Below are 15,729 nucleotides of genomic sequence, written 5' to 3' on the forward strand. Positions count from 1 at the left end.
CTCCGTCCCGCCTGCGCGGCCCGCGCGTGTCCCCGCCGGTGTGTCGCCTGCCGTCCCCGCGCGGGGCCTGGCTCTGTGCTGGACGGGAGCGCGCTCGAGTAGAGCGCGGCCGCGGGGGTGAGGAGGGGCCGTGGGCCGGCCGGCGTGACGCCTCTGTCCTCCTAGGGAGCAGGCCCGGCTGAAGGCCCGCGTCGTGGACCGGGACACGGAGGCGTGGCAGCGGGACCCCGCCTTCTCGGGGCTGCACAGGGTCGGGGGCGTTGACGTGTCCTTCGTGAAGGGGGACAGCGTCAGCGCCTGTGCCTCCCTGGTGGTGCTCAGCTACCCCGAGCTCCAGGTAACCCGGCCGGGACGCCGAGCCAGGGCTCGGGCGGGGATTGGCCGCAGCCGAGAGGCGGGGGCTCCAGGACGGGGAACAGTGCCGGGCAGAACCCAGCTTCTCGTCTGGCAGGATTTCATTAAGAGGTTGGGGAGTTTGGAAAAAAAGAAGACAGACAAAAACCGAGGGAATTTTGTGATCGTTGGAACCATCTTCTCGCGATCTTTACCTGCAGGTCTGATTGTCATCTAGGGTTCCTCATCTCAGTGACCGGCAGCGCCACACCGCAGTGGCCGGAGCTGGAAATCTGTTTTCCTGGACCGCTCCCTTCCCCTCGTGTCCACTCGCACGCTAGCTCCATTTCCTCCACCTCTTTTTTTTTTTTTTTTTCCCCTTTTTGTCTTCTTTACTGACCGGCAACGGTATCGCAACCCTCGGTGTTGGCGCCCGCACCGCGCTCAGCCAGTGAGCGGGAACCGGTTTCCACATGGGATCCGAACCCTCGGCTGGAGCACCGCCACGCTCCCAAGCGGCGCACTCTCCAGTGCGCCACCGGGCCGGCCCATCCTCCACCTCTTAAATCTGTACCCTTGTCTGCATCCCCTCGGACCCTTCCCTGGCCCTGCCTCCACCACTCCTGTAGGTTTTGAGCAGTGTCTTCACAGGCTTCCTGCCTCCAGTGCTGCTTCTCCGTGGTCCCTTCTCCATACTTCCAGCAGAGCAACTGTCCTAAAAAGCAAGTGCGATCGTGTCACCACAAGTTCTCTTTAAGCATTTTAAGCAGTTCCCGTGACCTCATGGCAGATAAACTTCACACTCTGACATGGCTTAAAGGCCCTTCGTGATCTATCCCCTGGTTGCTATAACCCTGTAGACTCAGCTCTCCCCACCACCCTCAGTCCGTCCCACACTCCACAACCCGCTCTGAATGACTTTGAACCCCTCAAACGTGCCATGCTGTATCTGGGTGCCCTACCTTTGCAGTGATGTTTCCTGCCGTGGAATATTCTTCACCTGGCTAACTTACTTATCTCCTATGGCCCAGTTTAGACAATCCTTCATCCACAAGTAAGCTCCTCATCCCGTAAGACCAGAAGTTACCGCTTCTCACTCTTGTCTTAGTCTTTTTAGGCTTCTATAACAAAATACCTTAGACTGGTTAGCTTTTAAACAACAGAAATTTATTTCTCACAGTTCCAGAGGCTGAAAGTCCAAGATCAGTGTGCCAGCATGGTCAGATTCTGGTGAGAGCCCTCTTACAGGTTGCAGACTGACAATTTTCGTGTCCTCACATCATGATCTAATCACATCCCCAAAGGCCCCACCTCTTAATACCATAACCTTGTGGGTGAGAATTTCAACATAGGGACTAGGGCAGGGGAGGCCACAAACCATTCAGATCAACCCTCTATTTCCTCTTTGTCACACTGGAATGGGATTGGCGTCTCTATCAGTACAGATGTCTCCCCTACCAGAATGTGAACTCCATGATGGCAAGAACTATGTCGTCTTGCCTGCCAGTGGTAGCCTCTGCATCTAGCTCAACACCTGGCATTTAGAAAACACGCAAAGCTTTCTTAAGTAGATATGTCCACGAATGAACAGTGTGCCGATGATTCATTGGTGTCACCAGCTCCAGAAGCCTTGGGTAAAGAAGAACTGCTGTACTTAAGCTTCTGGGCTTCCCCTCTGATAGAGTTTGGATATGTGGTCACCCCCAAATCTCATGTCAAAATCTGATCCCCAACTTGGCAATGTTGGGAGTAGTTTGGGTCATGGGGGTAGATCCCTCATGAGTAGATTAATACCCTGGAGCTGGGTAGTGAGTGAGTGCTCGCTCTCAGGAGAACTGGTTGTTTAAAGGACCCTAGCACCTCCTCCCTCCCTGTCTCTTGCTTCCTCTCACCATGTGATCTTGCATCACCAGCTAGCCTGACGCTTCCTGTCGTGAGTAGAAGCAGCCTGAGGCCCACACCAGATGCAGCTGTCCCAGAATCATGAGCCAAATAAACCTCTTTTCTTTGTAAATGACCCAGTCTCAGGTATTCTGTTACAGCAATGCAAAAATGGACTAATACACCCTCTCATCACTCCTCTACCTGTTCCGGATGCTCCTCTGCCTCTGCAGCTTTGTGCTTTACTCGGGAGGCCAACTTTCAGCCAAAATTTAGCAAAGATGTTTTGAGTGCCTACTGTGTATTAGGGTCTGGATATACAGTGGTGAAGGAACCAGAGTCCCTGCCTTCATAGATCTCCCGGTCATTTTGTAGGATAGTGTTGGGGGTAAGGACCTGGACTCAGAAGCCAGGCCTCTTGTGTTCATACCCCAGCTCTGCCACTTCCCACTTAAGCCTCTGGGCCTCCATTTCCTTTTTTTCCATCTGCGTTCTGGCCTCTTTTCAATGCATGTGCTATTATCGCCCTTCTCACGTTGTATTAAAGTTACTCGTTGATGTTTCTGTCTTGCCCACTGACTGTAAGTTCTCAAGGATAGGGTTGTACTGTATTTCCTTTGTTATTCCAACACCAAGCCAAGTGCCTGCTACTTGGATGTTCAGTCGGCATTTGTTGTCATTGCTATGGAAGCTTAAACTGGGGAAAGGATCCTGAAGAGTCTGGTCTGATCCCATGGTTCCCAGATGCCCAAGTTGCAGAATCAGAATCACCTGGAAGTGTGTTTGGAAAGACGGGTTCCATAGGCAAATGCATAGAGACAGAACATAGATTCATGGTTGCCTAGGGCTGGGGGTGGGATGGATGGGGAGGGACAGTGTAATGGGTAAGAGGTTTAGTTTGGGGTTGAGAAAAATGTTCTCAAATTAGATTATGGTGATAGTTGCACAATTGTAAATACCAAAAACCATTGAATTATACACTTTAAACAAGTGAACTTTATGGTATATAAATTATGTCTCAGTAAAGCTGTTAAAAAAAATACAGATTCTGGAGCCCCATCCCACTTACCAGGGGAAAAAAAATCTCCCAGACTATGGCCTGGGAACCTGCTTTCTTAAACAAGCTTCCCTGTGACTGCAAAGCAAAGCCCTCTTAGGCAATCACTGGCCTGCCTTTCATGCAGTCAAGAATCCTTTCCTCAGCCTCGCCGACAAAACATGGCCTCGCAGCCTAGCCCATTCTGTAGCTGGATGCTGTGGTTAGTACATTGTTCTCCACAGGGAGCTGAAACTTACTTTTCTGTGACTTCTGTTTATCAGTTCCACCTTCAGGCAGCAAAATGCAGATCAGATCTCACTGGCTCTTCTGTGTGTCAGCCTTCCAGTATGGGAAACAGCTCTGTGCTCTTCTCATCTGCACTGTCCTGGAAGGCTGCAGTGACTGCCCGCTGTTTCTCTTGCAGACGGCCCTTCTGCGATGCCCTCCTTTAGCAGGGTCTGTCTTTACGTCTGGCATCCAGAGTTGAACATAGTGCTGCAAATGTAATTCAACCCCAGTTCAGTGGACCTAACAGCCACACGCGTCATTTCTGTGAATGCAGGTGAAGGCGTTGTTTGCATCTTTGTGGGCACTGCATCATTGGCTTATGTTGAAACTTCCCAATCTTCTCAGAGATTGCTGATCATCCAGATCTGGCCCACACACTAATTACACAGTTGATTTTCCTTTTCCCAGATTTGTAATCTGAAAATGTACAAACATACTGAAAAATTGAGAAAAAAAGTACATTAAACACCTGTGTACCCTCTACTTAGATTCAACTGTTGATGATTTTGTCATATTGTGTGAGTGTATGTGTATGTGTACTGAACAATTTGAGACACCAGTGACAGCTCACCTCTAAATACATCAGCAGACCTGTCCTGAGAGAGACATTCTTCTACATAACTGCAGCGTCATTATTGCACCTACGAAAAATCATCATAATCCCATGATACCACCCGAATCCCAGGACATACTCACACTTCCTCACTCGTTCCCATAATGTCTCTAAAAGCTGGTTCGGGGTCGGCCTGGTGGCGCACTGCTGTAGTGCGCCGCTTGGGAAGCACGGTGGCGCTCCCGCCGAGTTATGTCTCTAAAACCTGGTTCGGGGCTGGCCTGGTGGAGCACTTCTGTAGTGCGCCGCTTGGGAAGCACGGTGGCGCTCCCACCGAGGGTTCGGATCCCACATACAGACCAGCCGCTCACTGGCTGAGCGAGGGGCGGGAGCAACACTGAGGGTTGCGATCCCGTGGCCGGTCCCGGTCCGGTACGGGCGCAACACTGAGGGTTGCGATCCGTTGCCGGTCACGAAAAAAAGACAAAAAGGAAAAAAAAAAAAAAAAAAAACTGGTTCGTTTTGTTTTCTGATATGTAAAGTTTTAACACGAATGAGTATTTTATGTTATATTCACTGCTGTAACATAAATATGTTACCTTTTCTGTGGAATTTGGTCCAGTTTGTTGCCTGTTCTCTTCCCCCTTTTCCCCGCACTGAGACATGTCTTGAGTTGACCACTCTGATGAGTTTTCCCAGGTTCACAGTTGGCTCTTTCGATATGTGGGTCACATTTTTGGAATGTTCCTTGGCTATGGTTTTAAATGTTGGCTCCGGCTGTGAGTCGGCTCCGCGGTCCTGTCCCTGTCCTGCAGGTCCTGCAGTCACGTGGGCGCTGGCCTTTCTTTGCCTGCCCACTTTCTCCGTCGCTGTTTCTCTTAGCTTCTCTACGTTTTGTTCTCTTCTCTTCTGTTTCATTCCTCTCCTCAACCGTTCGTATTGTACTCTCAGTCTAAGTCGTCCCCCTTGGTCACTTTGTACTTCATCCTCTTCATTTCTGAGGTGGCGTTGGTCAGGACCCCGCCACGCCCTCCCCTCCTCGCCAGCCCCACCATCCTCTGCCCAGTGTAGCGTCTGAGCCGGCTCCGCTGCCTGGGCTGTTCCTTTCCCACAGAGGTGTACACCCAGCATCTGCGATAGGCTCATCTGCTCTTCTGCCATAGGCAGTTCTCCTCCTGTTGACCTCTCTGGGCTTTAGAACTTGTACAGAGAGATTCAGATGGAAGCAGCCACCATCATCCCATGGGAACTCAGGCCACACTCAGTCTCCATGTGCGTCCCTTTGAAAAGTCATCTTGTGTGGGGTTCAGCAGTCCAGCCTGCTGGGTTCATCGTGAATCCAAATTCTCTTGTCTGTCATTGGGTTGGACCCTCCCCACTTTGGGTCATTGGCAGATTTGGTAAGTTTCCTCTTAGGTTGTTGATTAAAACGTTGAGAGGACAAGCCCTGGCTCTCGCTGCTCATGCAGAATAGTCAGTTCTCTTAGGTGCATTTGGTTATTGACTCAGCTTCAAGGCAGGAGTGGAAGTTGTGATGTTAAAGCCATCACCTAGAGCCTTGGGAGGTTCCATAACAAAAATGCAGGAAGGTAGAAGGTTCTGGAGAAAGTGTGCATAGTAGGAAACGTGTCTCTGTGTTCAGACTGGTCTCACTCTGATGAAAACCCAAGGTTAGGGGACTCGGGCCCACTGGGATTTACTCGAAGGGGATCCCTTTTAATGTTCTAATGAGATATGAGCAGGGCTGCCCTCTTCCACACCGTGTGTTAGTTTGAAAAAGTCTGTTTACCAGAGAATCCCTAAGAAAGGCAGCCGCACTTTTTAAAGTTGCCTCCGGCAATTCTGGAAAGCTCCTGACCATCTGGGCCCCTGCTAGCTCTTACTCAAGACCTCTGTCTCCAGTCCTACTCCCAGTTTGTATAAGGCCTTTTAGAGTTCCACATCCTGTCCCGGGGGCTCCATGCCACCACATCCTCCCTTCTTGCTCTGGGATTATTTGCAACCTCAGTTTTTCTTCATCGACTGTCCTATCCCTCGGGACCCCTACTCTCTTTTGGATTGTCTTGCTGTGAGATCATGCCTGTCCTGTCTCTGGATTATTTGAATCTCCTTTCGTAAAGCCGGTGTGTTGCCTGCCTTGCTCTTGCAACCTCTGTGAAGACATGGCCTTTTGCTCCCAGGGTCCCTTTTAATGTAAATACAGGGCTGGCTAATTAGCTCAATTGTTAGAGCACGGTGCTGATAACATCAAGGTCCAGGGTTTGTTCCTTGTACTGACCAGCTGCCAAAAAAGCCGAATAATGTAAATACAAACGTGCCCTTACTCACATCGTCTTTTCTTGGGCTTTGTCCTTCTTGATCCTTCAACAACCGTGGAGGTGGGGTAGCCTAGGTATTAGCTTTAATATACAAGGAGAAGACTCGAGAAGGCAAGGGGCAGGCACGGGTGAAGCAGACCACCAACCTTAGCCCAGCTCGTGTGGGGCTCCTGGTACACACCAGATCCTGGGGACTCCTCACACACCCCACGTCCTGCAGGGGAAGGTGCTCCTCACACAGGCCAGGTCCTGCAGGGGAAGGTGCTCCTCACACACGCCAGGTCCTGCAGGGGAAGGTGCTCCTCACACACCCCAGGTCCTGCAGGGGAAGGTGCTCCTCACACACCCCAGGTCCTGCAGGGGAAGGTGCTCCTCACACACCCCAGGTCCTGCAGGGGAAGGTGCTCCTCACACACCCCAGGTCCTGCAGGGGAAGGTGCTCCTCACACACCCCAGGTCCTGCAGGGGAAGGTGCTCCTCACACACCCCAGGTCCTGCAGGGGAAGGTGCTCCTCACACACCCCAGGTCCTGCAGGGGAAGGTGCTCCTCACACACCCCAGGTCCTGCAGGGGAAGGTGCTCCTCACACACCCCAGGTCCTGCAGGGGAAGGTGCTCCTCACACACGCCAGGTCCTGCAGGGGAAGGTGCTCCTCACACACGCCAGGTCCTGCAGGGGAAGGTGCTCCTCACACACGCCAGGTCCTGCAGGGGAAGGTGCTCCTCACACACGCCAGGTCCTGCAGGGGAAGGTGCTCCTCACACACGCCAGGTCCTGCAGGGGAAGGTGCTCCTCACACACGCCAGGTCCTGCAGGGGAAGGTGCTCCTCACACACGCCAGGTCCTGCAGGGGAAGGTGCTCCTCACACACGCCAGGTCCTGCAGGGGAAGGTGCTCCTCACACACGCCAGGTCCTGCAGGGGAAGGTGCTCCTCACACACGCCAGGTCCTGCAGGGGAAGGTGCTCCTCACACACGCCAGGTCCTGCAGGGGAAGGTGCTCCTCACACACGCCAGGTCCTGCAGGGGAAGGTGCTCCTCACACACGCCAGGTCCTGCAGGGGAAGGTGCTCCTCACACACGCCAGGTCCTGCAGGGGAAGGTGCTCCTCACACACGCCAGGTCCTGCAGGGGAAGGTGCTCCTCACACACGCCAGGTCCTGCAGGGGAAGGTGCTCCTCACACACGCCAGGTCCTGCAGGGGAAGGTGCTCCTCACACACGCCAGGTCCTGCAGGGGACGGGGCTCCTCACACACACCGGGTCCTGCAGGGGACGGGGCTCCTCACACAAACCGGGTCCTGCAGGGGACGGTGTTCCTCATACACACCAGGTCCAGTGTATAACATGGAGTTGAGTCCCCGCACTGATTTACAGGGCAGGTCACGTCCATTCTTTCAAACCCATGTCTTCTACTTTCCACCTGATAGGTGAGGAAGAGAAGGGAGCCGCAGGGGTGGGGCCGAGGAGAAAGGGGGCTTGCAATGAAGGATTGATGCAGGGGAGGGAGGGGCAGGTGGCCCCGGGCCGTGCCTGCCCACTGACCTGCGTGCCTGGTGGCAGGTGGTATATGAGGAGAGCCGCATGGTCCACCTGACAGCTCCCTACGTGTCGGGCTTCCTGGCCTTCCGAGAGGTGCCCTTCCTGGTGGATGCAGTGCAGCGGCTGCGGGAGAAGGAGCCAGGCCTCGTGCCCCAGGCAGGTGCCTTGTTCCCAGAGCAGGAGAAAGGCCCCTTGTCCCCCCACCCCAGGGAAGGCCCCTGCAGACGGTCAGCACCGATAGCAGGAAGAGACTGCGTGGGCTTCCTGGAGGAGAGCAATAAGATTTTCTTAAAAGCTGGACCCCACAATTGGCATTCCCCCTTCCTGCTGCCCCAGGGATGGTCCTGGCCTAAAGGGTGGGGGCAACTCAGCTGACCTTGACTTTCCCTGTGGCTCTGTAGGTCGTTCTTGTGGATGGAAACGGGGTGCTCCACTACCGAGGTAATCCTGCTCCCGAAAGAGGGTTAGGAAGGGCACCTCTGACATCTGCCGTCCAAAACATATGTGCTAGGCTCCCGGGGCTCTCCCAGCAGCCCGGCACTGACAGCTCCTCTCTGGGCTGGTTTTCACTGTCTGACATGCAGCCCTCCCAACCAGCAAAGAAGCCCCTGCCTTCTCTTCACCCCACCTCTTCCCTGCCCTGCCACAGCGCCCTGCACTAGTGCACCTCCAGGCACCACTGTCCAGTTCTGACTGCTGTGAGAGGTCACAGGCCCTCGAGCTCAGAGAGGCCATCCCCACCTGCTGCCTGCCCTGCATCTGCCAGTGAGGCCCTTTTCTGAAGACAGACGGGAGCTCCCGTGCCCCTGCTGATGCCAGGGAACCTCGGCCAGGGAAGATGACTGAGGGAGATGGGCTGTTTTACCCTCAGATACAAACTTTGGCGGGCCACATAGGGTGGCATCAGGCCTTCCCAGCCAGCAGGTGTACTTAGGTCCCCTCAGGGTCTGTGGGTCCAGAGCCAAGGGGTGGGCACACACCAGCCTCGACGCTAGTGCTGGGACCAGCACGCTCTTCCCAGGAACAAGACCACAGCCACTACACTCCAGCCCCCCTGGCAGGTGGCCCAGATCATGGGGACAACAAGCACAGAGGTCTGGCGGTGGCTGCAAGGCTGGGGGGTGGGAGGCGGTGGAAGGTGTCAGAAAATGAAAGGATAGTCTGGATGAAGCACTGTGAGCACGCCCATCAGGCTGCCGACCTTGTCAGAGGGAAGGAGGTTTCCTCCGCCCCAGCCTTACACCTTACAGGGGACCTGAGGGGGCAGAGGGGCCTGGTCCAAGGTCACCTTGGGTCTCAGGTCTGGTCTCCCCAGCCCTCTGCCCTCACTCGGGGAAGCTCTTGGTGCGATTCTGGTTTGTCCCTCATCCCTGTGCCTGTCTCCAGGACTTACTCCTGCCCCCAACCCACGACCCTAGCCTCACCCTACTCTGCTCCCTGGCAGGCTTTGGGGTGGCCTGCCACCTTGGCGTCCTTACAGATCTGCCCTGTGTTGGGGTGGCCAAGAAACTCCTGCAGGTGGACGGGCTGGAGAACAACGCCCTGCACAAGGAGAAGGTGAGGGGTGCCAGGGTCTCAGCAGAGGGGCACCTAGGATGGCCCTGGGGTTGGGACACTAGGGGTTGCCCACCTCCTGGGGCACCTCAGGTCCAGCCCTTGCCTGCTGACACTCCCCTCCACGTCCCTGGATCCTGACCTGGAGTAAGAAAGATCCGCTTTTCTTTGGGCACCCCCTTACCTTCCTCTCCACATTCCCGTGGGCAATGCATCACGGCAGGAGACTTGCAGGCTCCCTGAGCTCCTTGACCGCCCAGCCTCCTGGGCACACTTGCCCCTCCTATCCCTCTCACTTCTGTGCCACTGCAGCACCACCTGTCTGGTTAAGTCCTCCAGTTATGAGGACAGGACGGGCTTCCAGGCTGTCCTGGCACTCCCATGGGTGCTCAGATACCCCCAGCCTCCAGACCCTGCTCATGTGCCACCTACCTGCCCTCTAGACTCCTGCTTCTGCCGAGGCCTGCCCAGGGCTGCCACCCATGCCCCTCCTCACCCCACCTTCTCCTGCACTGTCCTCCTCCAGCCCCCAAGGCTGGCACTGGGAACATGATATCCCCCTCCAGCAGAGCTGGTGACACACTTGGCTTCCCCAGGAAGGTACATTCCAAGAGAACAGACCATGTATCTTTCCTCTGGGCTCTCAGTGCTGCGTGGAGCAGTTGCTTAGAAAAAGTTTGTTGAGTTGATGGGGACCCCAGACCCAACTCAGGTGACCCCTGACCCTGACTCAGTGGGCCAATTCCCCTCCACCAAGAAAAATAGTTTGTAGAGTTCTGTCAAACATGCCCAAGTTCATAGCAGGAGAGAAGGCAGCAGGCAGTGGCCTTGGCACCAGTCACAGCTGGCTGGCCCATGGGCGGCACCTGTGTGTGTGTCCACCAGCCCAGCTGGCTGGCTGGCTAGGAGCCGGGCCTCCAGCTAAGCCTGGCCTGTCTGTTCACCAGCAGTGGGATGCTGGGCAAGTTGCTGCCCCTTCTCTAAGCCCCTGTAGTCGGAGTTGGATGGGAGGCTGCCTGCCTGGCATACTTGGTGCCGTCTCAGCTGCATAGCTTTGCCTAGGCAGCGGCTCACGTACCACATTGGCCATTTCCTGGCCCAGTGACTGCTTGGGTCTTAAAAATGAAAAGACTTGCCTTTGGCCCTTCATCAAGAAAAGATGTTTCTTCCATGTTTTTCGCCCATTTTCCAGATACGACTCCTGCAGGCTGGAGGAGACTCCTTTCCTCTGGTGGGAGGCTCGGGGACTGTCCTGGGAGTGGTGAGTGGCCAGGGGTCTTTGTCCTACCCAGGTCCCAGCCAGAGAGGCAATGCGGCAGGGCAGTGGGCTCCCCCACGCACGTGCATACACGCATGTACGCGCAGTTGGGCATGCCAGGCCCCACTCATCCCTCCCCATCTTCCTGCCACTCTGATTGGCCCGCAGAGGTGCTCTGTGTGCATTTATTTTCTCCCCTGCCCCCACTGTGCTGATGGGGCCTCTGGGCCACGTGCATCCCCCCTTGACCCCGGGAAGGCGCCCTGAGGGCTGGGAGTGTTCCCACCCAGCAGCCTGAGCCCTCCAGGCTCCCTGCTACCATCCGGGACATTTCAGAGCCCCAGCTGCTGTGGCTAGTCCTGACCCAGCCCAGCAGCCCAGCATAGCTCACAGGGATGTGTCCCTGCACACTGACCTCTCCCTCTTTATCTCAGGCCCTGAAGAGCCATGAGCACAGCACCAAGCCCCTCTATGTCTCCGTGGGCCACAAGATGAGCCTGGAGGCAGCTGTGCGCCTGACGCTCTGCTGCTGCAGGTTCCGGATCCCGGAGCCGGTGCGCCAGGTGGGTGGGCTGCCAGGGAGGTAAGGGTGAGGGCAGGCTAGCTCGAGCTGCCTGCTCTTCACACACTCCCCGGCAGCTCAGCTGGGATCAGAGCACAGTGACAGAAGGACAGAGTGATCCTGGGCTGAGGACAAGTCCCAGGGCACCTTGTTGGAGAGCAGGCCGGGCCACGCTGGGCCCTGGAGGCCAGAGAGCGGACCAGAGGATGCAAAACTCCTGAAGTTCACGCTGAGGCCCTGCCTGCCTGGCCCCGGAGTCTGCAGTGCTCTTGCACCCAGCTTCTCACAGCCTGCTGCACCTGCGTGCTGCGGTTATTTGGAGAATCAGCAGATGTCAGCTCAGATGGCAGGGTGTCTGGCCAGTCCCCAAGCAGCCCCTCAGGGCCTGCAGGGAACAGCCATCCTCAGGCTGGGAAGCCTGCACAGGAATGTTGTGGGGACAGTGTTGAGGAAGGCTTGTGCTGGCACCAGGGACACCAATCAGGGGACTCCACGCTGTGGCAATTCCAGGCACCCATGCATAAACTGGTAACCAGCACCTACATGAGGGTCCAGCACCCTGATGGGAGACAGAACTGAGCACAGGATACCCGCAGCAGCCTTGGTATGCTCAGCCATGACAAGGGTGACCAGTCACAGGCAGGTGCATACCCCCAGAGAAACCTGTGGAGAGGATCCAGGAGTAGCTGTCCTAAGATACCTGCTGGGGGGTGGGGGTGGGGGGCAGGGAGGGCAGTCCAGGCCCAGGAACAGCATTTGCAAAGGCCCTGGCACAGGAAGGAGTGTGATGTGCCCAAGAAGCTCCAAGGGGAGCTGTGGCTGGAGCCAGGGCAGGGAGGTACCAAGTGGGTGGGAGCCAGTAAGCGCTGTGGGGTGTGTCATATTTTAGGCTTCATCCTCAGGGACATGGAGCAGCTGACAGCTCTCAGATTAACCTTTTCTTTGTGAGTGCTGCTGAGGCTGCTGGGTCTCCAGGAGGAGCTGGGGAAGGCGGCCTGGCTTTCCGCAGCCCGGCCCTGGAGCCCCCTGCTGTGCTAGCCCCAGCTGCAGCACCAGTAAAAAACTAGGACCTTGGCTCTGCCTCCTGCTGGGGAGCCCCTTTGCCCATCGCCCCCTTACCCAACAGCCACCACTGCCTCCTCCAGGCTTCCCCAGCTGCTGGTATGCAAGGTGGCCTCCAGGTGGCAGCAGCAGCCTGCACACGGTGGCTCTCAGCGTCTGGAGAGGCTGTGCCTGGAGAGGGCGCTGACAGTGGGGCGTTCTCCAGCCAGGCACCCCTTGGCCTCGCTCTCTGCATGCCCAGGGCTTTGCTGAGATCGTAGGTGCATGGGACCTCAGCCTATGAGGTTCGTCCCCAGCCCCCAGAAAGCCTTTCCTCTTCCATTCCAGCCCACTTGTGTGGCCTTCTGGGAGAAGAACCTGCCAGGTCCTGGTCTTTGCCAGCAGTTGGCAGGGTGTGCGGCCCCACCCTGCCACCAGGAGCCCGCGGTCTCTGTTGCTGCTGGGAGTGGGGCTAGGAGTCCTGGGCAGCAGGGCTGGCTCTGTCTCTTGGTCCATTTTCTTCCAGGGCCCACTCGCCACTCAACAATTTTCCCTCCTGATTCCACCTCCAGGTGTACCTAGGAGAGCGTGAGAGGTGGGGCCAGTGTCCATCAGCTCTTTCATGCCATGGTGTCCAGAGTCCCCTTTCCCTTCACTGCTCCGGCTCAGCCCCAGGCCACTGTGGGGCAACCCCAGTGGGATCACAGGTGCAGGTCAGGTTCTTCTGCCAGGCCAGGCCGGACTGGTGCGGAGAAGGGGGGTGGCACTGCCACTCCCTCCCGCGTGCCTGTCACCCTGCCCCATGCCTCCCTGTAACTGAAGCAGGAGTAGTCTGGGGATCAGCCATTGCTGTCCCTCAGTCACGTGGCCCTGAGGCTAAGCTAAGCCCGTCTGAGCTGGGATCTGGAGGGCTTCCTGAGGCCAGGTACCTTGAAGGCCCCCATTTGGGCCTGAGCCTTGTTCCATGTCCCTCCCCGTTAGGGTCTTTCCTGTTCCCTGCCTGAGGCCCACAAGCCTGTTTCATTCTAGTGACTTGGCAGAATTTTCTGGAGGCAGGACAGGGGTCACAGCTGACACTAGTTAGAGAGTGAGAAGGTGAACCCAATGTAAAGACAGACCAGCTGGGCTGACAGTCCTCAGAGAAGGTTTCAGCAGAGACACCTCTGGCTTAAGCAAAACCTGTGGGCAGCGCACACTACACCCAATGAGAGCCGAGCGGCGCCGGCTGACACTCGGGGCAGCCCCAGGACCCCCACGCTCAGCCCCTTCACTCACCAGCCACACAGGCGCGGCAGTGACTGCCAAGCTCAGTTTGAAAACTGCCACTGCAGGCCCTTGACCCTGAGGTTCTCGGCATTCCCATCACCCACGCACGGGTGGGACTTGACGTGCCCGGAGTGGACTTTCTGTGGAGGGAACAAGGCGTTTCTACAGGCCTTTTGGGCTGGGGCGGGCTCAGAGGCCCACCCAGCACCCAGCACCCAGCAGCGCTTCTCACTGGAGCTGTTTCCTCCAGGCTGACATCCGCTCCCGAGAGTACATCCGCAGGACCCTGGGGCCACCTGGGCCGCCTGCTCCAGCAGGAGAGGTGAGCGTGGGGGAGGCTGGGGCAACTGCACGAAGGAGTCGGCTGCTGGGCACCGTGGGGGACGTTTCTGGTGGCTCAGCCTCCCTGCTGTGCTGTCGTGGCTCAGGATGGACAGTGGGGGCCAGGCCTGACTGGGGACACAGGAGTGTCTCCGAAGGGGAAGGGGAGTGGTGCGGACTCCGAGTCTAGTGGGGACTCTTCAGAAACACCCCCAGGCCCTCGGACCATGCCCCATCTGGCCAAGGCCCTCCTCCCAACAGGGCTGTCCCGGCCTTTCCTGGTCCACTTAACCGGTGAGGTGCCAGGGCACAGGTTCTGCAGAAAGGGCATGGCCGTGGGAGCCCCGCACAGCCACTGGCCTTGTTTGCACTCTTTGAGCCTTGGTTTCCCCATCTACAAGGAAGCACACACAGGTTCTGCAGAAAGGGGCACAGCCACTGGCCTTGTTTGCACTCTTTGAGCCTTGGTTTCCCCATCTACAAGGAAGCACAGTGATTGTCCTTCTAGGTTCTTGTGAGATAGAGTGAGGCTGTGCCTGGTCAGTTGGTCGCAGCTAACAATGCCAGCCTCTGTCTTAAACACTTTGCACAGACTGTTTAGTCCTTAGAGCAGCCTTGCCATGAGGCGGGTGCCGTGATCCCACTTTACAGATGAGGAACCTGGGGCACAGAGCACTGACAAGTGGCAGAGCCTCGCCCCCGAGCCTGCATGCTGAGAGGACGCCCATGCCTCGGCACAGGCTGCAGAGGCGCCCAGGCCCTGCCTTTGCCCTGCCCATCCTGTGACGAGCTGCACTTCCTTCGTGCCGTTTTCCCTCCAAGCCAGTGGCTACTCCCAGGCCTTCCTAAGCTGCTTTGAGGCCTGAGGGCACACACGGATGCTGGAACCCTGAGCTCCCTCGCAGGGCTGGGGGCGGCCAGCTTGAGTGCACAGTGGACCAGTGGACCCTTGACCACGTTCTGGCCGGCCCCCTGGCCTATGCCCATCAGCAGGCCCTGCCTCACGATCTGATCAGTGGCTGCTTCTGGGGAGCGAGGGGGTGCCTGACTGGCTCTGGCCTCTGATGCTGTCCCCCTTCTCAATGTCATTTCCAGGAGCCAGAAGGCACAGAGGCCACAGGCATGCTCCAGAGGAGGCACAGGAGAGCCTGCAGGGGAGGGCAGGCCCCTGAGGACCACAGCCGAGGACCCAGGACAGACCTGAAAGGCCTAAACCTGGGCTCCCAGGAGCAGTCTGGCAAGGGCTGGCAGGCCAGTGGAACTGGGCACCATGAAGACTCTAAGGCCACCAGCCACCCCACTCCATTTTCGGGACAGTGACCACCCTGGTGGCTGGTCTCTGGGGACTACAGAGAGCCTCCCCTGCAGGTGCAGGTAGAGAGCCCAGTTCCTGAAGACCCACCGCTGCACCACGCCTTTGAATACACGCATATGTGCCTCGCTTGTTTTTCTCCTTTTCTTTTTTTTTATTTTTTATTTATTTATTTATTTTTTTTCCTTTTTGTCTTTTTTACTGACCAGTAACGGGATCGCAACCCTCAGTGTTGCGCCCGCACCGCGCTCAGCCAGTGAGCGGGAACTGGTCTCCACATGGGATCCGAACCCTCGGCGGGAGCATCGCCGCACTCCCAAGCGGAGCACTCTCCAGTGCGCCACCGGGCCGGCCCCTCCTTTTCTTTTTTTGAGCTTTCTCCTCCCTGACCTGGGAGGGGTTCGGGCTTGGGTGGCCAGGCTTCAGCACCCGCCCTCTGCCTGTCCTGCTCTCTGACCCCTGT

The 15,729-nt window shown here is 56.9% G+C and overlaps 1 protein-coding gene across 1 annotated transcript in view; it reads left to right on the forward strand.

The window, feature by feature from the left end:
- The window catches only part of ENDOV (endonuclease V), a 15,831-nt gene extending 609 nt beyond the window's left edge, over positions 1-15,222 (forward strand). The window contains 9 exon segments of the mRNA XM_008589676.1: positions 166-337; positions 7,974-8,108; positions 8,354-8,393; positions 9,397-9,509; positions 10,699-10,767; positions 11,199-11,327; positions 13,884-13,955; positions 15,050-15,117; positions 15,120-15,222. Coding sequence (XP_008587898.1) covers positions 166-337; positions 7,974-8,108; positions 8,354-8,393; positions 9,397-9,509; positions 10,699-10,767; positions 11,199-11,327; positions 13,884-13,955; positions 15,050-15,117; positions 15,120-15,126 — 805 coding nt within the window. The 3' untranslated portion in view covers positions 15,127-15,222.
- The last annotated feature ends 507 nt before the right edge of the window (positions 15,223-15,729 follow it).

Source organism: Galeopterus variegatus, unplaced genomic scaffold (genome assembly GCF_000696425.1).
Source record: "Galeopterus variegatus unplaced genomic scaffold, G_variegatus-3.0.2 Scaffold5588, whole genome shotgun sequence".
Lineage (NCBI taxonomy): Eukaryota > Metazoa > Chordata > Mammalia > Dermoptera > Cynocephalidae > Galeopterus > Galeopterus variegatus.